At 38.0% G+C, this 24,597-nt stretch overlaps 1 protein-coding gene across 1 annotated transcript; it reads left to right on the top strand.

Annotated features, from left to right (window-relative positions):
• Window positions 1-974: 974 nt before the first annotated feature.
• On the top strand, window positions 975-23,118 carry beta-PheRS (phenylalanine--tRNA ligase beta subunit). The gene is made up of 10 exons (XM_071662377.1): window positions 975-1,144; window positions 2,182-2,429; window positions 4,480-4,609; window positions 5,855-6,021; window positions 8,277-8,495; window positions 9,401-9,597; window positions 10,301-10,502; window positions 14,486-14,653; window positions 20,568-20,775; window positions 22,308-23,118. Exons 1-10 carry the CDS (start codon window positions 1,087-1,089, stop codon window positions 22,478-22,480), a joined length of 1,770 nt encoding a protein of 589 aa, XP_071518478.1. The 5' UTR covers window positions 975-1,086; the 3' UTR covers window positions 22,481-23,118.
• Window positions 23,119-24,597: the final 1,479 nt, after the last annotated feature.

The following is a 24,597-nucleotide window of genomic DNA, read 5'->3' as shown; positions in this document are numbered from 1 at the left end:
TCATTTAGTAATATAGGTTATTTAGGTGAACTGACGCCTTCAGAACCGGGTGTGTCTCCGGTACTTGTTCTTACTGGAAGAGGGGTTTTGGGGCCGAAACGTGAACGGGTTAAAGATAGTCAAATTAAAAAAAAATTATATGAGTTTTTCCAAGGCAAGAAAACGGCTTGGGACATGTAGATGATATTTCCAGAAAGCTCATATATATCTCAATAAAAATGAATAAGAATATAAACGAACTTAGTGAAAAATTCATAGTGCTGTTGTACATGTTTCTCAAGACATCAGACGATACGAAGGTCAGTGAGGCCCGACAGACGCCTTGTTAAAGGTGCGTTGACCTTATACAGTTGATCAGGACGTTTATGTCTGAGATCAGACAATGGGCATTCTCATACATTCTTTGTTTTTGTATTTAGCCTATAGAACTGTGGATGCAAGGATCCCTAAAAAGGGATCTGTAAATGTGTCCGACTTGACGTGAAGTGCACTGCTCTGTACAAGTTCTGGGCATTGGGCATTGGTAGATACTCGTCCTAATATGAGTTTACCTTTATTTGGCCTGTTTTAGGGTATCATGGTACAGTTGTAATATTTTTTCATTAAACCGTTCTACCTGTCTATCTATATATCTACCCTTCTGTCTATCTTTTTATATATCAGACCGGTTTCCTGGTAATGCTGTATTTGTATCGCTATGTGCTGAATGTTGCTGTTGATATATAAGTTCCAGTGGAAGTCAATGTGAACAGTAAAAGAATACCATACAATACATTTACTGTTCAACAGGGAAATCATGGGAGAGCTTTTCACTATTTTACAATAATAAATAAGTAAATATATATATATATATATATATATATATATATATATATATATATATATATATATATATATATATATATATATATATATTTTGAGACTGAAGTACAATGATTTTAGAATCTCTGTACGAAAGTATCAACGTCACGGCGAAACACAGCTGACAGTCGGTAGGTGGTTTGTGTGTGCTGCATGTGACAAGTGTTTTGGGAACACCAAATCGTTGTTAATTGGATACAGACAAGAAGAAATCAGACGTTAGTCATGCCAACTGTATCTGTAAATAGGGATGCATTGTTTGAAGCCCTTGGTCGAACTTACTGTAAGTACTTGTCCTAACATTGATTTTTAAGGTGTGAATGGAAACATCACTTGCACCACTTTCATGGGCTGTGATGAATTACGAAGGGATGATTTTTGTCGTTGATATCCATGTTTTACTTGTTTCACGAGACTGAGATTGTTGATGTGTTACTTGTTTCACGAGACTGAGATTGTTGATGTGTGTGTGTATGAGAATTGGGAGGCATTATGTACTTCATCCCATGCAAATACATACTGGGTAAAAAAGAATTCAACATCTTGCAAGCGCCTGATAAACATATGTTGAACATTTTTCTGGGTGCACTGGAGGCTATATCAACTACTTGCAGTTGTTTTCTGTCTTATAATTTAGGGATAATTTATGGAAGAGTAGGTGAAAGGAGACTCGTATAAATTAGTTGAGCCTTTGAAAGTCTCACCAAACTTCCCATAGCCACTTATTTTGATGATATCCTAAGCATTAGGTCTAGTGTTTGCATCCAGATTTCGAGCATTGCTTGGGCTCGTGTACAGTAAATACATGCAGTACCTGATATTCAGAAGTACATTAAATAAGAAACATATAAATAAGAGTGTGAGAAATTCTTTTCATGGTATTAGGGGTAGATGAATGGAACAGATTGGCCAAGGACGTGGTTAATTCAGATAGCTTACGTAAATTTAAAAGGTAGTATAATAGTAGAGAATGTTTTAAGAGATGGGGCTCCGTGGGTGTAAAACTTCGTCCATTACAGCACAAATAGGTAATTAATTGACTACTGTGACCATTCTTCACCATGTGGCATGAGGGAACATATATCCATATATTGATATATTTCAAGTATATTATTCAAATTAAAGCAAATGTTGGCCACAAGGTAAAGTAAGGTGATGTTTTTATAGGTTTCATTAGAACATTTTAAGGGGCTGGAATGTACTGTTAGTACAGTTGAAATTCATGAAATGTATTTGTTTAGAAGCATAAAATGCGGATGGATATGATTTTGTGTTGTTAGGAAAAATTTGACTTCTAAATTGATATTTGTATTTCCACAGCCGATGAAGAATTTGATGAACTCTGCTTTCAGTATGGACTCGAAGTTGATGACATAATTGATGATCCAGACAAAGGAATGACATACAAGATTGAAGTTGCTGCCAATCGATATGATCTTTTGTGTATTGAGGGCATTGCCCGTTCTCTCTGTGTTTACTTGGGAAAAGAGTCACTTCCCAACTATCGTGTGGTACCAGCCAAAGAGCCAGAGAAGTATAAGCTAATTGTGAAACCTCCAACTGCTCAGGTTAGATTTTATGATTGATGTTGATAAGGGTGCAGATGAAGTATTAGATTTTTACAAATAATTTTGCATTTCTGGGGGCAGTTTTTGAGTGTCAGGCAAGAAACCAAGAAAGTATAAAGCTGTAAAAAGTTGATTAAAGTTTTTTGGGTATTATTGCATAATGAGAGAATGCTGCCGTGTTTGTATGAAATGTATTTTACATTAAAAGTGGGTTTGGCAGTAATTTTTATGTTACGTTGAATTTGAAATGTGCATGGAAGCAAGATTAGAGCATGGAGTCGTATACATACTGTGTCATAACAGATTGTGAGTTTGTATAGTATTAGTTAAAAAGAGTTGAAAATAACTACTAATAATTCACCATGGTGTTAGTTGAACAGGTAAGAACAGATGTTCTTTAATAAGCTGAAAAAGTAATGTTGTTCTTGAAATATGGATCTGTGAATTTTAGATTTTTGTTTGTTGAGTGGTTTTGAATAATTGAAAAAATATATATTTTCACTTCTTTTATTGGCAATGAATGAAATTATGAACTAACAAATATAATTCTCTGTAGGGGTAGAAATTACTCAAGTCTTTTTTAGTTACCTGTTTGTAATTGTCCCTTTGTATCACACATGGAGGATGTTGTAAACTTATTAGTTCTCATCTCTTGAACTTTACTATCAGGCATTATTTTTAACTTTTTCTCCTCTCTACATTCACAGTTTCATCGATTTTGCTCATTCTACTCGTCTACAACTTTATTCTTTTCTAATCAGTTTTTGTGCTTTATTTCTTGCTACGATTTTTTCTTGCTCTGCAACTGAAAGATGTGTTTGTTGTTGACTGTCAAATGGATATAAAATCTTAAAAGTTCCAGAGTGGGTGATTTTAAACCTGTAATCCCTCTCTCTAACTCAGTTCCTCATTTCAGGTGGCATCTTTGTTGCATTCCACAGAACCTTCCCTGTTGGATCCAAAACCCACCTTCCCCTGTATAGATTGGTTACCTGATAAATAAACTGCATTTCTGTTAGGTTAGTTGGCAAATACTGAAATGTAGTTTCTGCAAATATCGATGTCCACCCCCATATATTTTCAGAGGTGATACACAGCTTAATATTCATTGTGGGTTCAAGCATGTGATGCTCTCAGGCTATCTTGAAGGTAGTATGATTTTCTTTACTCTTTCTGGCTACCACCTCATTTTGGGAATTTCACTTCTGGGTGATGTATATCATCCACCTGTGTTTTAAGATGGTTGGATCATACCTTTTTAAGGAGAAAACCTGAATGCTCACCTAGAAACAAAAGAATGTGGGTCCACTTGAGATTTCTAAGCACATTGGATGCACAAAATGCATGATCAGGCAACTGCTTCCTGCAGCATATTAGTACCTTGCCTCATTCAGGAGATTCCGACCCTTTGGACCTAAAACATGAACCTACGATACTTCAGGAACTTTGCCAATTCAATTTATAGATGTTTGCTGGTGATAATTAAGGCTAAAGGAGAGGTGACAAAGCACTAGAATGTAAGTGTGACATCACCTTCAAAAATTTGTAGGGAGGCAGACAAGGTTTTTTTGCTAACGCTGTAGGATGAAGTATATAAAGATACCTGTTTGTATTGTGAGATGTCATGAATCTTACAGACTTGTTGTTGGCATCCCACCTTTCCCAGTTGTTGATGCTTTTAATCTTGGAACAGATTTATTACCTGGTTTATTACATTCAGCTAAGTGAAATACACAAAGGGTATGATCTGCAAAGGCTTTGAATCTTTTGATTGCAAAATGTGGTCATAAAGCTTATGAAAGAGGTTTTGTGTGATTTGGAGATATCTGTCTTGTTGGATAGTTTGAATTGGACGTAATGGCTGTTTATGCTGCTATACTGTCAGACAGATCTAGTAAACATTTCTTTGGTTTATGTATTGTCCAAGTATAGAAACACCTTTCGTATACTTCATTATATTTTTAAGGTTTCTGCAGTCTTTGTTCCCATCCACTAGTAAATAGATAGCTGAAAATGAGTACACTGAAATGATGTGCTGTAATCCCTTCAGGTACGTCCGTATGTAGTTGGTGCTGTTTTACGGAATGTGACATTCACTCAGGGTGTGTATGACTCGTTCATAGATCTTCAGGACAAGCTACACCAGAACTTAGCTCGGAAACGCACTCTGGTTGCCATTGGTATGTAAATTCGTAACTTACTTTGTTTGCTACCAAATAGTGATTATGGTACTCTTAAATTTTAATGCTGCTGTTTGATGAATGAGACTTGGCTCACTCTGGCTGCTTCCAGTGGTTACATTTTGCATGTGAGTTATAAATTCAGCTTTCATTGTGTTTCACCAAGTTAGATAAGAGGTTTGGTGACATTTAGATAGTTTGTTTATTTTTAACATTATACCTTTTAGTAATGAAAAAGTATCATGAGGTACTTAATTTAGCAAGCTCTTTTGGTTTTATTCTTTTATGATTGTGAATAATCTCATGAAAATACACTTCAGTTTTAGTTTTGAAACAACTCTTTTTTGTTAACATCATCTAGTTTTCCCTTTCAGTAAGAAACAAACTATTTTCAGATGCATTAATGTATGGGTTTGACACTGTCTTGGTTTCCTAAAGGCACCATTGGAAACTGTCCTTGGTAACATATGAAGTATTGTCTCCTTCAGATGATGCTGTTTCCCTTTTCTGTTTTCAGTCCCTTTTCATGCAGCTCAGCAGCCAGTCTGTATACTAAGACTTGGACAAGGCTACCCTAAGGATTTAATTTCATTGATATGTACATTGGTGCATTGGGGTATCATCACGTGACTAACACTCTTACCTTTCCCTGCCCTGTAACCACTATGACTCTTCAACCCCTTCACTAACTATAGCAGAGCACTTTGCAGAAAGGCTCAGTGACTAGGCCAAGTCCCTATGACAAATGAACCCAAGGCAGGTCATGCCATTTCTCTTGTCATAGTCTGTCTCTCCTTCACCATTGCCCTTGTCTTACCACCTCTCTCACCAACATCTCATGTAGCATAACTGATTTCTAGAAAGTACAGTTTCTAGGTAGTTCTTTTTTATAGTGAACAGGGTTACAGAGGAGAAAGCAAAGCACATGTAAGTCATTACTAAGAGTTTTATCTGAGAAATATATGCAAACCGAGTGTATCAAAGAGTTTTTAGTGGGACAATAAGGCATGCGTGCACCAGACCAATGTAATCGGGCATTCACTTTGTCCCTTTGTTATAAGAGCACACTATGAATGCATTCTGCATTATCTTGGGCACCTGCCCTTGGGTCATACAAACAGTGAATTACCTTACTAACTGATTAATAATACTGTCTTATCCTTTCTATGTATTTCAGTTTTCTGTATTTGATATCAATGTTTTCCTTTAGATGTGATCCTTATTCTTTACATTCTGTTTCAACAGGCACTCATGACCTAGACACCATCTCTGGTCCATTTATATATGATGCAAGACCACCAGTTGATATCTCTTTTGTGCCTCTGAATCAGTCAGAAGTTTTCAGGGCTGACAAACTTTTGGAAATGTACTCTCATGACTCACATCTTAAGGAATATGTGCCTATCATAAAGGTAAATTCTTATAATCAATCTGTTGATTGTTCATGATGCTGGACTGATGATTTACTTTGTAAATTTTAGATATTTCCTTTGAGTATGGTTCTGTTGGTAGAAACTTTTGTCACTCCAATAGTCTGATGTGTCAGTTTAACCTTCATTGTGCATTCTTTCTGAAAATTTATTTCCCCATGTAGCATTTTTTTTTAACTGTAAAAACTATTTCTGTATCATATATTATTTAAGAAAATAAAATGATACACTTTCTTCCATATTAGTATTGAATGTTGTTGAATTGACATGTGGTAGGCCCTGATAGCATCACAGATCCTCATGAATTATGCAATTATATGATGGTAATGCTTTTCTGGGTATGATTTTGTTCTGTATAAACCTTAACTTACTGCATGATTTCATGCATCTCATAAATATCATTTACATGTTTTTTATTTTTATATGCATTGTTTACATTTTCATCATTTACCTGCCTGGGTATTGGGAAGGTCAATAAATGGCTTTGTAGTAAGCCAGTACTTCAGTGGATAAGTTGCACCCCTCTGACCTAGATAGCTGTCTTTTCTTTCCAACTTGCCTACACATGGACTGCTGGCATTCTGTCCATAAACATACAGGCTGTACTTGTCTCGCCTAACACTTGACAATACTTAATTCACAAAGTTGACAAAAACTTTAGGAGCTATAGTTAGTAGTAGTTATGAACATTAGGTAGAAATAGTTGGTAGGGACATTAGGCGAGAGCATTGAGTAGCAGTAGTAGGTTGGAATGTTAGGTAGGAGTAGTTGGTAGAAACATTAGGTAGGAGCCTCTGGAAATATTGTGCTTGAGTTGCCATCTGCTAGTGGCCTGTAAAAGGTAAGGCACTAAAGGCTAAGAAGTGATGTTGGAGTTCACCAGTTATGGAGACTTTTGCCATGATCACCCTCTTGATGGAGTTCCCAGAGGGAACAGTCATTGGAGATATAGATAGATAAACATTATTTACATCAATGAATGAATAACTTTTCTCATCAAAAATAATAATAGTGACTCTGTACATCACACTTTCAGGAATGACAGCATCATGGGAATGGGAATTTGAAAAGAAAAATATATTAGGGAGAGGAACCAGGAAGGTGTGAGGGTGATGGAAATTGTTAGGGAGATGTGTGTGATGTGGCCACTCGCATATTGAGGAGATAATGAGGCACCATGGACAAAGAATGAAAAATTTAAAGAGAGATTGATTAGATGTGTTGAAAACAAAATGTTCTATGGACTTAAAAATATTGAATATCAAGAATAGGATATCACTCATTTTAATGTTGGTTGATTGATTTTTATTCCTCCCCAATCAACAAAACAACTTTTGTTTGCCATTTTATATTGTTCCAGGCAGTTCAAATGTTTTTTTTTTTTTTTTTTTTTTTTTTGCTTTGTCGCTGTCTCCCGCGTTTGCGAGGTAGCGCAAGGAAACAGATGAAAGAAATGGCCCAACCCACCCCCATACACATGTATATACATACGTCCACACACGCAAAATACACATACCTACACAGCTTTCCATGGTTTACCCCAGACGCTTCACATGCCCCGATTCAATCCACTGACAGCACGTCAACCCCGGTATACCACATCGCTCCAATTCACTCTATTTCTTGCCCACCTTTCACCCTCCTGCATGTTCAGGCCCCGATCACACAAAATCTTTTTCACTCCATCTTCCCACCTCCAATTTGGTCTCCCTCTTCTCCTCGTTCCCTCCACCTCCGACACAAATATCCTCTTGGTCAATCTTTCCTCACTCATTCTCTCCATGTGCCCAAACCATTTCAAAACACCCTCTTCTGCTCTCTCAACCACGCTCTTTTTATTTCCACACATCTCTCTTACCCTTACGTTACTTACTCGATCAAACCACCTCACACCACACATTGTCCTCAAACATCTCATTTCCAGCACATCCATCCTCCTGCGCACAACTCTATCCATAGCCCACGCCTCGCAACCATACATCATTGTTGGAACCACTATTCCTTCAAACATACTCATTTTTGCTTTCCGAGATAATGTTCTCGACTTCCACACATTCTTCAAGGCTCCCAGAATTTTCGCCCCCTCCCCCACCCTATGATCCACTTCCACTTCCATGGTTCCATCCGCTGCCAGATCCACTCCCAGATATCTAAAACACTTCACTTCCTCCAGTTCAAATGTTATTACAATTAAATATTTCTCTACTGATGCCAGTTTTATTTTTATTTCACTGCAGGACAAACCTGTTTATCCAGTGATTTCCGATCAGAATGGTGTAGTGCTTTCCTTGCCTCCCATTATCAATGGTAACCACTCCAAGCTTACTCTCAATACACGTAATGTCTTTATTGAGTGTACAGCTACTGATCGATACAAGGCTCAGATTGTACTGGATACCTTAATCTGCATGTTCTCCGGTTACTGTGACCAACCTTACACTGCTGAACCTGTTCAGGTAAATATTCATTGTTTACAGTCCAAGTTCTCCTGGTTTCTAGTGAGCATTTGTTGCAAATAAGTAGCTTTGGAGAAGACAGGCAAAAAAGATAATTGATATGTATGATGGTAAGTCTTTGATACTAAATGCAAAAGAACAGAACAAGGTGGACATCCTGGAAATGGAATGCCTGAGGACAATATGTGTTGTGAGGAGGGTTAATCATATATGTGTGTTGAAATGGTTTGGACACATGGGGAAGATGAGTTAAGAAAAGCTGACTAAGATGTTCTGTGTCAGAAATGGAAGGAGAAGAGGAAGGGCCTGATCAAGAAGGGGATGGAAGGATGAAGTGAAAGAGGCTTTAGGTTACTGTGGCCTGAACATTCAGGAGGGTGAGAGACATGCATGGGATAGAATTAAATGGTTCAGTGCGCTGTCACCTGGGAGAACCAGGAAATAAGAAGTATATGAGGTGGTAAGGGTATTCTATGGAATAGTCTGTGAGGCATGGTTGTGATTGGTAGGCTTCTTGGTGTCACTCTAAACAGTAAACTGAGCTGGAAAGAACACATCAGCTCTGTTATAAAATTCTTCAGCTATAGTCTCGTCCTAATAAGAGAACTGAATTGGAATAGTGGAAAGATTCACAGATAATCATTTTTTAGTAAAAATTTTGCATGGGAAGAATTTAAGTGTATGATATTTTAGTTAACTGGGGTAATTAGGCCTTCATGAAGGTGTAAGTTAAAGCTGAAAGGCATGGAGAGGGAAGATTAGTTAGAAATACTGCTATTGCTGAATACTGTTGTAATAATTCTTTGGAAAGATTTTGCATGAAACCTCTGTAAGAATGGTGTTGATGTACATAAGATTAGGGAAGTTTGTACCTCTTAAATGAAAATACATACAATTATTTCTAGGTTGAATACCCTGATGGAAAAAAGTTCCAATACCCAACTCTGCAGTACCGTCAGCAAGAAGCTTCTGTTGCTTACTGCAACACCTTGGCTGGAGTGAGTGAAACTCCAGAGAGCATAGCAAAAATGCTGACGTCTATGAGCCTTTCAGCTAAGCCTCAGGGAGAGGACAAAGTCATTGTTGAGGTACCTCCAACGAGGTTAGTGGACACCATCCTATGGGAAGAATTAAGGACTTTTTTTTTTTTTTTGAGACCTTCAGTCAGTCAAATGAATGAACTTAATTTTTTTTCAATGTAGGTCTTTCTTTTTACTTAATTCTTGATTTTTTATGTGAAAGGAACAAATTGTAATTATTTTTTATCATTGTAACTAAATTTTGAAATGTAGTCAGTAAAGTTTACTCTGAATGCGATTTGAATTATTATGAATTGAAAATCATAAAGGAGAATGGGCCTAGGTTGAACAGAGCCTTTGCAGAGCACAGAAAGCAGCTTTTTGCCACAATAGTTCTATCTGTATAGTGGATCAGTTTCTACTGGGTAATTGGTTGAATTACCATAGAATTTGTTCAGTGCTTGATGAGAAAACAACCTTTCTTGAAATTTCATGGCAGTATGTAGTGTCATCAGTTAATGAGCTCAGATATGTATTTAACTTGTGGGTTTGAATAAGGACTGTAGGAATTAAAAGTTATGATAGAAGAACAGTATGGGAGAGTATTTGTGTGTAAGGGGTATATAGCAATGACCAAGGGATATACAGAAATATTAGATGAATTTAGTGTTTGTTGGAGCTTCTGCACAACTCTTTTCTGCTGGATAACAGCTATGGTTATAGAAGATGTAGACATATATACTGTTCATTTCCTTGTATGTGGTATTTTGATTTTTCTTTTAATAGGTATGATATACTTCACGAATGTGATATAGCAGAGGACTTTGCGGTCGCATATGGCTTTGACAAGTTGGCTTCTGACATGCAGATGCCCTCTACAAACACCATTGGCCAGGAATTTGAACTGAATTATCTAAGTGATAAGTTGAGGCTTTTAATGTCCCAGAATAACTATACTGAAGCAGCAACTTTCTCATTATGTTCCAAGGTAAGTAAACGTTTTAGTGATATTGTAAATGACCACTATACAAGTAAGACATGAAAAGCAGGATTAAGTTATGACATTGTTATGACAAAAGAAATGTTATTTGTCATTACATAGTTGAGAATTGTATGTTACAGTCATAGCAGGGACAACATATATAAGGTACTTAGGAAGAATGATGTGGATGTGATTGTACTGAAAAAGTAGTTTTAGAAAGATTAAGGAATAAGAGGCATTGCACTGAGCTTATGCCTTCCTGAACTTTCTTCATACCAGGCCTTCCAAGTATTTCCCTAGCTATGCATGGGCAAGGTCTGTGGTTTGTATGGCATACCTCCTCCTGTGTGAAGAGAATGTATTTCTGAGCTAGCAGTGATTCTTGTTAACCAGTTTTGTTCAGTCTAAAATCACAAAATTTTCCTCCTTGAAAATGTATTTGGTGTGGTCCATCTCTAATAAGATCAGTGTTCTCAGTCTTACAGCTATCACACTCACTCATGCTGTTTCCACATTCTATTAAATTTGTCATAATATGCACCTCTTAAATCCCTACAATATCTCCCTGGTGATCTTCCATATGTGTTTCTGCTCTAACCTCCATTTTCATATTCTGGTGAGAACACTGAAGACCATCAAATATATCTACCTCATCCAAGAGTACTGGTCTAAGTGTGAAACTAGATTCTTTTCTAATGCTAGTTTTAAGTGAATGGTTTAACTTGTAGGAGTTCTAGTTAGTCATTTTGTTCTCATAGGATTGGATTAAGGTGAGCAGGTATGAATATGTTCATGTGTATATATGTATATGTATGTGTATGTATATATGTTTATGTTGATATATATATATATATATATATATTTTTTTTTTTTCATACGATTCGCCATTTCCCGCATTTGCGAGGCAGCGTTAAGAACAGAGGACTGGGCCTTAGAGGGAAAATCCTCACCTGGCCCCCTTCTCTGTTCCTTCTTTTGGAAAATTAAAAAAAAAACGAGAGGGGAGGATTTCCAGCCACCCGCTCCCTCCCCTTTTAGTCGCATTGTACGACACGCAGGGAATACGTGGGAAGTATTCTTTCTCCCCTATCCCCAGGGATAGATATATATATATATGGTGTGGGAGGAAAGTTGTTAGAAGCAGTGAAAAGTTTTTATCGAGGATGTAAGGCATGTGTACGTGTAGGAAGAGAGGAAAGTGATTGGTTCTCAGTGAATGTAGGTTTGCGGCAGGGGTGTGTGATGTCTCCATGGTTGTTTAATTTGTTTATGGATGGGGTTGTTAGGGAGGTAAATGCAAGAGTTTTGGAAAGAGGGGCAAGTATGAAGTCTGTTGGGGATGAGAGAGCTTGGGAAGTGAGTCAGTTGTTGTTCGCTGATGATACAGCGCTGGTGGCTGATTCATGTGAGAAACTGCAGAAGCTGGTGACTGAGTTTGGTAAAGTGTGTGGAAGAAGAAAGTTAAGAGTAAATGTGAATAAGAGCAAGGTTATTAGGTACAGTAGGGTTGAGGGTCAAGTCAATTGGGAGGTGAGTTTGAATGGAGAAAAACTGGAGGAAGTGAAGTGTTTTAGATATCTGGGAGTGGATCTGGCAGTGGATGGAACCATGGAAGCGGAAGTGGATCATAGGGTGGGGGAGGGGGCGAAAATTCTGGGGGCCTTAAAGAATGTGTGGAAGTCGAGAACATTATCTCGGAAAGCAAAAATGGGTATGTTTGAAGGAATAGTGGTTCCAACAATGTTGTATGGTTGCGAGGCATGGGCTATGGATAGAGTTGTGCGCAGGAGGATGGATGTGCTGGAAATGAGATGTTTGAGGACAATGTGTGGTGTGAGGTGGTTTGATCGAGTGAGTAACGTAAGGGTAAGAGAGATGTGTGGAAATAAAAAGAGCGTGGTTGAGAGAGCAGAAGAGGGTGTTTTGAAGTGGTTTGGGCACTTGGAGAGGATGAGTGAGGAAAGATTGACCAAGAGGATATATGTGTCGGAGGTGGGGGGAACAAGGAGAAGAGGGAGACCAAATTGGAGGTGGAAAGATGGAGTGAAAAAGATTTTGTGTGATCGGGGCCTGAACATGCAGGAGGGTGAAAGGAGGGCAAGGAATAGAGTGAATTGGAGCGATGTGGTATACCGGGGTTGACGTGCTGTCAGTGGATTGAATCAAGGCATGGAAAGCTGTGTAGGTATGTATATTTGCGTGTGTGGACGTATGTATATACATGTGTATGGGGGGGGTTGGGCCATTTCTTTCGTCTGTTTCCTTGCGCTACCTCGCAAACGCGGGAGACAGCGACAAAGTATAATAAATAATAAATATAATATATAATATCATAGGGTGGGGGAGGGGGCGAAAATCCTGGGAGCCTTGAAGAATGTGTGGAAGTCGAGAACATTATCTCGGAAAGCAAAAATGGGTATGTTTGAAGGAAAAGTGGTTCCAACAATGTTGTATGGTTGCGAGGCGTGGGCTATGGATAGAGTTGTGCGCAGGAGGATGGATGTGCTGGAAATGAGATGTTTGAGGACAATGTGTGGTGTGAGGTGGTTTGATCGAGTAAGTAACGTAAGGGTAAGAGAGATGTGTGGAAATAAAAAAGAGCGTGGTTGAGAGAGCAGAAGAGGGTGTTTTGAAATGGTTTGGGCACATGGAGAGAATGAGTGAGGAAAGATTGACCAAGAGGATATATGTGTCGGAGGTGGAGGGAACGAGGAGAAGAGGGAGACCAAATTGGAGGTGGAAAGATGGAGTGAAAAAGATTTTGTGTGATCGGGGCCTGAACATGCAGGAGGGTGAAAGGAGGGCAAGGAATAGAGTGAATTGGAGCGATGTGGTATACAGGGGTTGACGTGCTGTCAGTGGATTGAATCAAGGCATGTGAAGCGTCTGGGGTAAACCATGGAAAGCTGTGTAGGTATGTATATTTGCGTGTGTGGACGTGTGTATGTACGTGTGTATGGGGGTTGGGCCATTTCTTTCGTCTGTTTCCTCGCGCTACCTCGCAAACGCGGGAGACAGCGACAAAGTAAAAAAAAAAAAAAAAAAAAAAAAAAAAAAAAAAAAAAAATATATGTGAGTGTATGTATATGTGTATATAAGTGGATGGGTCTTTCTTCATCAGTTTCCTGGTGCTACCTTGCAAATGCAGGAAATGGCAATCAAGCATAATGATATTGATAATAACAGTGATATATATCCCTGGCACTACCTTGCTGACATGGGAGGCAGTGATCAGGTATGAAAGGTGAATGTAAATATGCATCTTGTGTAATGGGCCTTTTAGATATTATTAAGGACTTGGAGCTTGGTCATTGAAATAAACTGATGGTTTTCTCACCATGTTAAACTGATTGATTAATATAGTTGAAGAGTTCTGCACGGAGAGAAATGGTGGAAGAATGCATGAATTGGTTTGTGTGAGGGAGGAATGTATGGATAGAGATAAGTAGGATTCCCAAAGGGAATGGGTATTATTGATATAAGGAGATGGGTAGATAGCTATAGATTGTCAAGAATTGTATTTCTTCTTTGGTCACAGAAGATTTCTTTTGCCTAAATATTTTGTGATCTGCAGAGATGTAGAGGTGCTAGCCCTCTGTTCCCTTTTTTTTTTTTAATTTCATAAACAAGGACAGCTGTCACCTATTTTGGTAGTGGTAATTACTGGTTAGTGAAGGTAAAGATTGTTCTTTGAGAAATCAAGTTGTTAGTGTAATTAGTGAGCATTTTGTTTCTGATGTTTCAAGGAAAAATTAACTGCTGCTTTAAGTAGTTGGATTGCTTGTTTGACAGTTATCTTTCTGTCATTAACTTTTTCCTTGCAGTCGTTGTCCACAAGCAGAGATCTTTCAAATTAAAACTGACTAATGCTTTGTGGTATATTTGTTGTATGCACCCACAGCCACCATGTTTTAATCACAGGATTGAACTTTACAGGTAAAGAGAGATTGTAAAATACATTAATGCCAGTATCAAATGTTTATTTTCAGGTAGACTTGGGTGAGAGAATGAAAGTAAACCTCGATAGCCTTCCATGGGTTAGAGTTGGTAACCCCAAAACTACAGAGTGTGAAGCTGTACGAACAAGTCTTTTACCTGGAATTTTGAAGACTGTAGCAGCCAACAAACACATATCCTTACCTCTTCGATTGTTTGAGGTGACTAAACTTGAGAAACATTTAAATATAAGTCTTCTGAATATTGTCTGAATGAGAATAGCAGAACATCTGAATATACCTCAGAACCAACCTTTATCAGCCTGCTATTCTATCGCTATCTTACTTCTCTTAGGTATTTTGCCACTATGTAGGTAAAAACATAACAGTAGTAGTGCACATCAGTCATTAAATTGTACCAGAAAGTTTAGGCATCAGTGTATGTGGGAGGTGTGTGTACGGTATGGGAGAGTACTCCAATACACTTGCTTTCCTCCCCCACTGGCTAGAAAGCCAGTATGGAGGAGAAATTTGTTTTTTGATATTTCATTTTTACTGTGCTACAATTATGGTATGGCTGTAAACAGTACACTGGCAGTGCATAGTAGTTGTTTATTTATTCTTGCTTGATAGTAGGTTTATTGATATATGTAGGTGGTGGAGTTTGTCTTCCATACTGTAGTGTATTGTATAAGGCTAATGATCTCTTTTGTGAATATGTACATGTTTCGTCTTTATTTTATTTATCTCGAAGGATAGGGGAGAAAGAGTACTTCCCATGTATTTCCTGTATGTTGTAGAAGGTGACTAATAGGGGTGGGAGTTGGGGGCCGCAAATCCTCCCTTCCTGATTTTACTTTTCCAGAAGAAGGGACAGAGAAGGTGGCAAAGTGAGGGTTTTCCCCTCTAAGGCTCAGTTCTGTGTTTTTGATGCTATCTCACTGAAGTGGGAAATGGCTGATATGTATGTAAAAAAAAAATCTTTATTTTATTGTACTAGAACAATGAACATTTATAACTTGTATTTTTAGATAGACAAAACTTTAAAATCCCTGTAGTACTTTCTAGTGGACTTAAGGCTCAAAGAATCAAGCTTGCTGCTGAAATTGTAAAATCCCTGTTGTACTCTCTAGTGGACTTAAAGCTTTCAGTGAATCAAACTTTCCACCAAAACAAGGATTAATGTCTTTATACATCAGAGCTGTTTTTCTCATGATATATTTTGGACAGATATTGAAAAGTGCCTTTTTAGTGAGGTTAAGCCAAAAACATGAAGAAGGGTCTCATTTGCTTTCATATCCACCCTGTGGCAATGTTATGTATAATGCATCAGAACTAGAGCCCTAATTTACAACCAGGCTTCAAAGACCCATCTTTAATGTCTCCTTCAGATACCCTGGTTCAGTCCACTGATTTGTCTTTTAACAACACTCTGGCTTCCGTGTAAACATTACTCCAATTCACTCAATCCCATGCACACCATACACCGTTCTGCATGATCAGGCCTTGAACTCTCCCTGCCGTTTGCCAGCCTGTAGGATTAGGGTTTAGGACATCAGTACTACAAGATCATTTATTTTTTGTTTTATTATACTTAATCGCTGTTTTCCGCATCAGCGAGATAGCACCAGGAAACATATGAAGAATGCCCATGTATTCATATATATATATATATTTTTTTTTTTTTTGCTTTGTCGCTGTCTCCCGCGTTTGCGAGGTAGCGCAAGGAAACAGACGAAAGAATGGCCCAACCCACCCCCATACACATGTATATACATACGTCCACACACGCAAATATACATACCTACACAGCTTTCCATGGTTTACCCCAGACGCTTCACATGCCCTGATTCAATCCACTGACAGCACGTCAACCCCGGTATACCACATCGATCCAATTCACTCTATTCCTTGCCCTCCTTTCACCCTCCTGCATGTTCAGACCCCGATCACACAAAATCTTTTTCACTCCATCTTTCCACCTCCAATTTGGTCTCTCACTTCTCCTCGTTCCCTCCACCTCCGACACATATATCCTCTTGGTCAATCTTTCCTCACTCATTCTCTCCATGTGCCCAAACCATTTCAAAACACCCTCTTCTGCTCTCTCAACCACGCTCTTTTTATTTCCACACATCTCTCTTACCCTTACTTTACTTACTCGATCAAATCACCTCACACCACACATTGTCCTCAAACATCTCATTTCCAGCACATCCATCCTCCTGCGCACAACTCTATCCATAGCCCACGCCTCGCAACCATACAACATTGTTGGAACCACTATTCCTTCAAACATACCCATTTTTGCTTTCCGAGATAATGTTCTCGACTTCCACACATTCTTCAAGGCTCCCAGGATTTTCGCCCCCTCCCCCACCCTATGATCCACTTCCGCTTCCATGGTTCCATCTGCTGCCAGATCCACTCCCAGATATCTAAAACACTTTCCTTCCTCCAGTTTTTCTCCATTCAAACTTACCTCCCAATTGATTTGACCCTCAACCCTACTGTACCTAATAACCTTGCTCTTATTCACATTTACTCTTAACTTTCTTCTTTCACACACTTTATCAAACTCAGTCACCAGCTTCTTCAGTTTCTCACATGAATCAGCCACCAGCGCTGTATCATCAGCGAACAACAACTGACTCACTTCCCAAGCTCTCTCATCCTCAACAGACTTCATACTTGCCCCTCTTTCCAAAACTCTTGCATTCACCTCCCTAACAACCCCATCCATAAACAAATTAAACAACCATGGAGACATCACACACCCCTGCTGCAAACCTACATTCACTGAGAACCATATATATATATATATATATATATATATATATATATATATATATATATATATATATAGTGAAGAGGTAGTGAAAGCTTTGCGGAAGATGAAAGCCGGCAAGGCAGCAGGTTTGGATGGTATTGCAGTGGAATTTATTAAAAAAGGGGGTGACTGTATTGTTGACTGGTTGGTAAGGTTATTTAATGTATGTATGACTCATGGTGAGGTGCCTGAGGATTGGCGGAATGCGTGCATAGTGCCATTGTACAAAGGCAAAGGGGATAAGAGTGAGTGCTCAAATTACAGAGGTATAAGTTTGTTGAGTATTCCTGGTAAATTATATGGGCGGGTATTGATTGAGAGGGTGAAGGCATGTACAGAGCATCAGATTGGGGAAGAGCAGTGTGGTTTCAGAAGTGGTAGAGGATGTGTGGATCAGGTGTTTGCTTTGAAGAATGTATGTGAGAAATACTTAGAAAAGCAAATGGATTTGTATGTAGCATTTATGGATCTGGAGAAGGCATATGATAGAGTTGATAGAGATGCTCTGTGGAAGGTATTAAGAATATATGGTGTGGGAGGAAAGTTGTTAGAAGCAGTGAGAAGTTTTTATCGAGGATGTAAGGCATGTGTACGTGTAGGAAGAGAGGAAAGTGATTGGTTCTCAGTGAATGTAGGTTTGCGGCAGGGGTGTGTGATGTCTCCATGGTTGTTTAATTTGTTTATGGATGGGGTTGTTAGGGAGGTAAATGCAAGAGTTTTGGAAAGAGGGGCAAGTATGAAGTCTGTTGGGGATGAGAGAGCTTGGGAAGTGAGTCAGTTGTTGTTCGCTGATGACACAGCGCTGGTGGCTGATTCATGTGTGAAACTGCAGAAGCTGGTGACTGAGTTTGGTAAAGTGTGTGGAAGAAGAAAGTTAAGAGTAAATGTGAATAAGAGCAAGGTTATTAGGTACAGTAGGGTTGAGGGTCAAGTCAATTGGGAGGTAAGTTTGAATGGAGAAAAACTGGAGGAAGTGAAGTGTTTTAGATATCTGGGAGTGGATCTGGCAGCGGATGGAACCATGGAAGCGGAAGTGGATCATAGGGTGGGGGAGGGGGCGAAAATTCTGGGGGCCTTGAAGAATGTGTGGAAGTCGAGAACATTATCTCGGAAAGCAAAAATGGGTATGTTTGAAGGAATAGTGGTTCCAACAATGTTGTATGGTTGCGAGGCGTGGGCTATGGATAGAGTTGTGCGCAGGAGGATGGATGTGCTGGAAATGAGATGTTTGAGGACAATGTGTGGTGTGAGGTGGTTTGATCGAGTGAGTAACGTAAGGGTAAGAGAGATGTGTGGAAATAAAAAGAGCGTGGTTGAGAGAGCAGAAGAGGGTGTTTTGAAGTGGTTTGGGCACATGGAGAGGATGAGTGAGGAAAGATTGACCAAGAGGATATATGTGTCGGAGGTGGAGGGAACAAGGAGAAGAGGGAGACCAAATTGGAGGTGGAAAGATGGAGTGAAAAAGATTTTGTGTGATCGGGGCCTGAACATGCAGGAGGGTGAAAGGAGGGCAAGGAACAGAGTGAATTGGAGCGATGTGGTATACCGGGGCTGACGTGCTGTCAGTGGATTGAATCAAGGCATGTGAAGCGTCTGGGGTAAACCATGGAAAGCTGTGTAGGTATATATATTTGCGTGTGTGGACGTATGTATATATATGTGTATGGGGGGGGTTGGGCCATTTCTTTCATCTGTTTCCTTGCGCTACCTCGCAAACGCGGGAGACAGCGACAAAGTATAAAAAAAAAAAAAAAAAAAAAAAAAAAAAAAAAAAAAAATATATATATATATATATATATATATATATATATATATATATATATATATTTTCTTTCAAACTATTCGCCATTTCCCGCGTTAGCGAGGTAGCGTTAAGAACAGAGAACTGGGCCTTTGAGGGAATATCCTCACCTGGCCCCCTTCTCTGTTCCTTCTTTTGGAAAAATAAAAAAAAAATAATGAGAGGGGAGGATTTCCAGCCCCCCGCTCCCTCCCCTTTTAGTCGCCTTCTACGACACGCAGGGAATACGTGGGAAGTATTCTTTCTCCCCTATCCCCAGGGAGGATATATATATATATATATATATATATATATATATATATATATATGTCTCCCGCATTAGCGAGGTAGCACAAGGAAACAGACGAAAGAATGGCCCAACCCATCCACATACATATGTATATACATACACGTCCACACACGCAAATATACAAACCTATACATCTCAACGTATACATATATATACACACACACAGACATATACATATATACACATGTACATAATTCATACTGTCTGCCTTTATTAATTCCCATCGCCACCTCGCCACACATGAAATAACAACCCCCTACCCCCTCATGTATGCGAGGTAGTGCTAGGAAAAGGCAACAAAGGCCACATTTGTTCACACTCAGTCTCTAGCTGTCATGTAATAATGCACCAAAACCTCAGCTCCCTTTCCACATCCAGGCCCCACAGAACTTTCCATGGTTTACCCCAAACGCTTCACATGCCCTGGTTCAATCCATTGACAGCTCGTCGACCCCGGTATACCACATCGTTCCAATTCACTCTATTCCTTGCATGCCTTTCACCCTCCTGCCTGTTCAGGCCCCGATCACTCAAAATCTTTTTCACTCCATCTTTCCACCTCCAATTTGGTCTCCCACTTCTCGTTCCCTCCACCTCTGACACATATATCCTCTTGGTCAATCTTTCCTCACTCATTCTCTCCATGTGACCAAACCATTTCAAAACACCCTCTTCTGCTCTCTCAACCACACTCTTTTTATTACCTCACATCTCTCTTACCCTATTATTACTTACTCGATCAAACCACCTCACACCTCATATTGTCCTCAAACGTCTCATTTCCAGCACATCCACCCTCCTATGCACAACTCTATCCATAGCCCACGCCTCACAACCATATAACATTGTTGGAACCACTATTCCTTCAAACATGTATATATATGTGTATATTGAGTGGATGGGTCATTCTTTGTCTGTTACTGGACTCTGCCTGTAAGGGGCTGCACCAAGTAGCCTTTCGCATGTATATACATCATCATTAGTTGACATTAATGAATATAGTCTTATCAAAGACCCTCTTATTTCAAAGGAGTTTATCATCTCTCCTCTCCGTAGCGGAGTGCTGTCTTGAAGCTGCAGTAACGTCATGAGAGGGGGTTACATGATAATGAATATCAATAATATGTGAAATTTTAGCATGTCTTGTTTTTATTGTTTTTGTAATCAGACTTTCAAGCACTTGTATTCTTACTGTAAAAAGACAATTATATCACAGGTTTCTGATGTAGTGATAAGAGATGGTTGCCCTTCTGCTACAAGAGGCACGGGGGCCCGGAATCAGCGTCACCTATGTGCAATTAATTACAATGTTAAACCAGGAATAGAGATAGTTCAGGGTCTCCTGGACAACATCATGATAGCTCTCAAAGTCCCATTTGCCACTGACAACAGTTTAAAAGGATATTACTTAGAAGGAGAAGACCGTGAGTATTTTGTTCATTTCTGTTTATCATTGTACAGAGGTCAAATTGTACTTTTTCACAGTTAGTACTCAGCTTTTGTAAATACATGTTCCTTGTGAACCGTGTGTACTTAGAAAATTACCCTTGGCCAACCAAAATCTGTACAGAGTACACCCATTTTTCAGAATTAAGAAATTTATGTGCCTGCACATAAATTCAGTTCTTTTTTTTCTCAGTTCTTTGAGAAAGATGTGTAAATTATGAAAATTACCAGAATAATCACTCTGTTCAGCATAACTTCTTTTCTTATCAAACAAAAATGTACAAACTTATCCAATTTTTGATTTGCCAATTTCAGCAATGCATCCCAGGTTTGTTCATTACATCTTGATTTTTATCAGTGTCATCATCTGTGGATTTGACGCACTGCAATCTGATAAGGGTTTGCAGAAATATCTTGAAAGAGTTTCTCGCCTTATTTATGGGTGACAGATTTTAGGAATTTTTTTCTTCCCTCCAAATAAGAGAGCAAAAAATGGATTTTCAGAATGAAAAGGCAGCTCATACTTTTGTAGTATTTATGCTTTGATATCTCTCTCTTAGCGAAGGACTCTCATTTTCCTAATAATTCTTTCATTTTCCTTCAAAGGACTGCCAAGCATCTGATTCACTGTTTCTCAGTGGATTTGTCCAACAAGCCCTTTGAATAGGTCTTTCTTTGCTGCAACCCTTTTCAACTCTACAGGTGTAAACAGACATAGGTTGGGGGATTTATTTTGCCCACAAATAACTAAAATATGGAATCAGCCATTTTTATTTCCTTTTCTCACAAATATTTATCTATGAACTGTCCTTGCTGTACAGCAAAAATATTTTCTTAATGTGGAGAGCTCATAACTTCCCTGGAAACTTCGTGATCCACCATTTGAGAAACAGTGATCCAGTTCAGTGTGTCAACTTGTCTTAAGTTTCTTTCACCTTTCTAATTTGTAACAGATAAGACTTGTTTCAAATTGGTGACACTTTTTTCAAAACAGCTGAAAGTGTCTCCTTCTTTGTGTGAAGCCTTAGAAAAATTCATCAGTATGCCAAGTTTGAAATATATATGTAAAGTAGGAAAAGTTTTATGAGGTTGAATGATAGAGACAGCTCAATTTTACTCAAGAAACATATTTTTCTCCTACAGGCCTTTGTTTTATCTTGTGCTTCTGGCAAAGAAAGCTAAACTTTGTGAAACCTTGTAAACCTGACAGAAGTCTAGTGACAAATTGCCATGAATTTTCCAGCCATGAAACTTTTACATTGTTGGTAGTCACTTTAACCTTAGTTTTAAACCATATTCACTTAAATATTTCTTTAAGATAAATGTATAGAATTTCAAAAAATTCCTTTTAGAAAAACTCATTATATTGTTGTCATAAGGAAAAATCTAAATACGAAAAAAATTTCGGCTGCTTTCTTGAAATCAGCATAAGGAAATTAGCTAAAGCAACGTAGGTATATGTGTTTAAAATCTCTGCTGCCAAGTTTACTCTTTTTTATGTTTTTTACAGACCCAAGTTTCTTTCCTGGATTTTGTGGCAGCATTATCATCAGTGGGGTTCCAGTTGGTCAGATTGGACTCATCCACCCAGAGGTCATCACTAACTTCAACCTCAACAATCCTGCTGCTGCATTGGAAATTAATTTGCAAAAAGTTTTAGAAATAACAAATTTTGGGCGGTAATACTTAAAGATTGACATAATTCTTTCCATCTCAGCTTGTAATGTGCATACACCTTTTCCCCCATAACAGATAAGGTTATTTTTTTTTATATATATATACTGATGTTATCTATGCCAGGCCTTAGATAAAACATAAAGGTAAATACACAAAGGAGAGAAGAAAAGAATAATATGGTTTTTAAGGTGGAGAAGAAGTAGGGAAGGTATCTCATAGGTCCACCCTTCAGTTGCCAATAGTCATACAGGAATCATGTAATGCAATCCTTGTTAAGTATTGTGTGGTCATGATGAGGGATTCCCACCTGTCTTTTCAACTTTTGTTTCACCTTATACCTAAAACCTAAGGGTAGCAAAAGATGCATTAAACTTGAATAACTTTCAATTGTATGTTTGTCATAGAGAAATATGTATAAAGTATAATTTCCAACATTCCTCATCAAAAGAATTCATTTTCCATTTTATTATAATTGGAATTTTTAAGAGTAACACCACATGCCATTCATATTAATGACAATATTAGGATTAACATCAAGTGTATGTAAGGATCTAAAAACCCATATCTAGAAATTAACATGTCCAGTTTACAATTGTTTGTACAAAAATGAAAAAGATAAAAGTATACCTGTGAGTCTATTCAACTTTCCAGCTGTTTTGTTTAATGCACCACAACGAAAGCCCTGTCTACAGGCAAGATCTACAAATCTTTCTGTGGTTTCCTCAGACTGCTTCATATGCCATGGTTCAGCAAATTGACATCACATCACTCCAAAAATATTGTATCCCATGCTTATCTCACACACTCTTGTATGTTTAGCCCCTTTCATGTATATATGTTTTACTTCGACTTTCTACCTCCTCAGTTCCCCCTTGCACTTGTTCCCTAAGCCTCAGATATGTGAGTTAATGGGTCTGCTCTTTGCTTCTAGTGTTACCTCACTATGTGCAAAATGGCAAAGTATTAAAAAAAGTCAATTATTTCCATAAAAGTGAACATATTAAATCATATTAAAATTATTTTAGTTGTCATAGATATTAAAATTATTTTATTAAATCTGTTACATCAAAGTTTACTTCCACAGTTACAGGCAAACTAAACATGGGGAGAAAAATAACAGAAGATGGTAGTTTAAAATATCTTAAATAAATAACTCAATTTTTGGTTATACTGCAGCTTAGAGGATATCTAAAATAATCACTATACATACAAAAAAGTGAGTGGGTCATATAAAAGAGGTATGAGATCTACTTTAAGGAGATTCTGTATAATCCAGTTGCAAATGAACAAGGAATCAATATGTTAGGGGGCATAGAAACATTAAGAACAACAGATCTTAGACAACTTAAGCAAGATATCCTGAACATATGTGGCACAAAAAAAGAATTAATGGCTGAACCAAAACTATGCAAAATAGTGATAAATGCCATTAATCTAGGGAGAATCATTTTAAAATAATCATACAAAATATGTATCAAAGTATTTTTAAATATAAATCACTTCAGATTACAAATGTGAATGCTGACATCTCTGTAAAATGTATATTTTTCCATAGTTCTCTCCCTTGTCACCAAAAAATCTAATATTCTTCCTAATTCACATTATTTATTGAAATTCTCAATATTAAATATGTAACTACTATAAATTACATGATGATAGCACATATATGTTTCAGTTTACAAAAAATAGCATTTACAGTAAACTGCAGGAAAAATCTTAACTTGCAAGGTTTTTTATTGTTAATTACAATATGAAAAAATAATTGCCTACAAAGAAATCAATATATGTACAGACCGTACATGTCCAAAGATGTTCACAAAGGTGCTAACACCTAAGGGTAACAAACATTTTTTGACATATAAAGATCTCAAATGTTATAAATTAATGTTACAAAGAGAGTGAACAGCATATGAACACCTAAACATATCAGAGAGCAAGTTGATATTATTTGTTACTACGCATCATGGCATTCTTAGGAACCACCAATATCAACATATGAAAGTATAATACTTGTATAGTTTATTACAATAAATGCAATTCAGTATTTTGAATGCAACTCTCAAAATATGTTAGCAAATATACATTGTTAGAATTGCCTTAAGCCCATCATTAATGAAAGTAAA

The sequence above is a fragment of the Panulirus ornatus genome, chromosome 6, assembly GCF_036320965.1.
Source record: "Panulirus ornatus isolate Po-2019 chromosome 6, ASM3632096v1, whole genome shotgun sequence".
In the NCBI taxonomy this organism is placed as follows: domain Eukaryota; kingdom Metazoa; phylum Arthropoda; class Malacostraca; order Decapoda; family Palinuridae; genus Panulirus; species Panulirus ornatus.
Note: the sequence above shows the minus strand (reverse complement) of the source record. Positions and strands in the feature narration are given on the sequence as shown.

Coding starts and splice junctions, on each gene's coding strand:
- beta-PheRS (XM_071662377.1), top strand. CDS start 1,087: ATGCCAACTGTATCTGTAAATAGGGATGCATTGTTTGAAGCCCTTGGT. Junction 2,430..4,479: donor TGAAACCTCCAACTGCTCAG/GTTAGATTTTAT, acceptor TAATCCCTTCAG/GTACGTCCGTATGTAGTTGG. Junction 10,503..14,485: donor CTTTCTCATTATGTTCCAAG/GTAAGTAAACGT, acceptor GTTTATTTTCAG/GTAGACTTGGGTGAGAGAAT.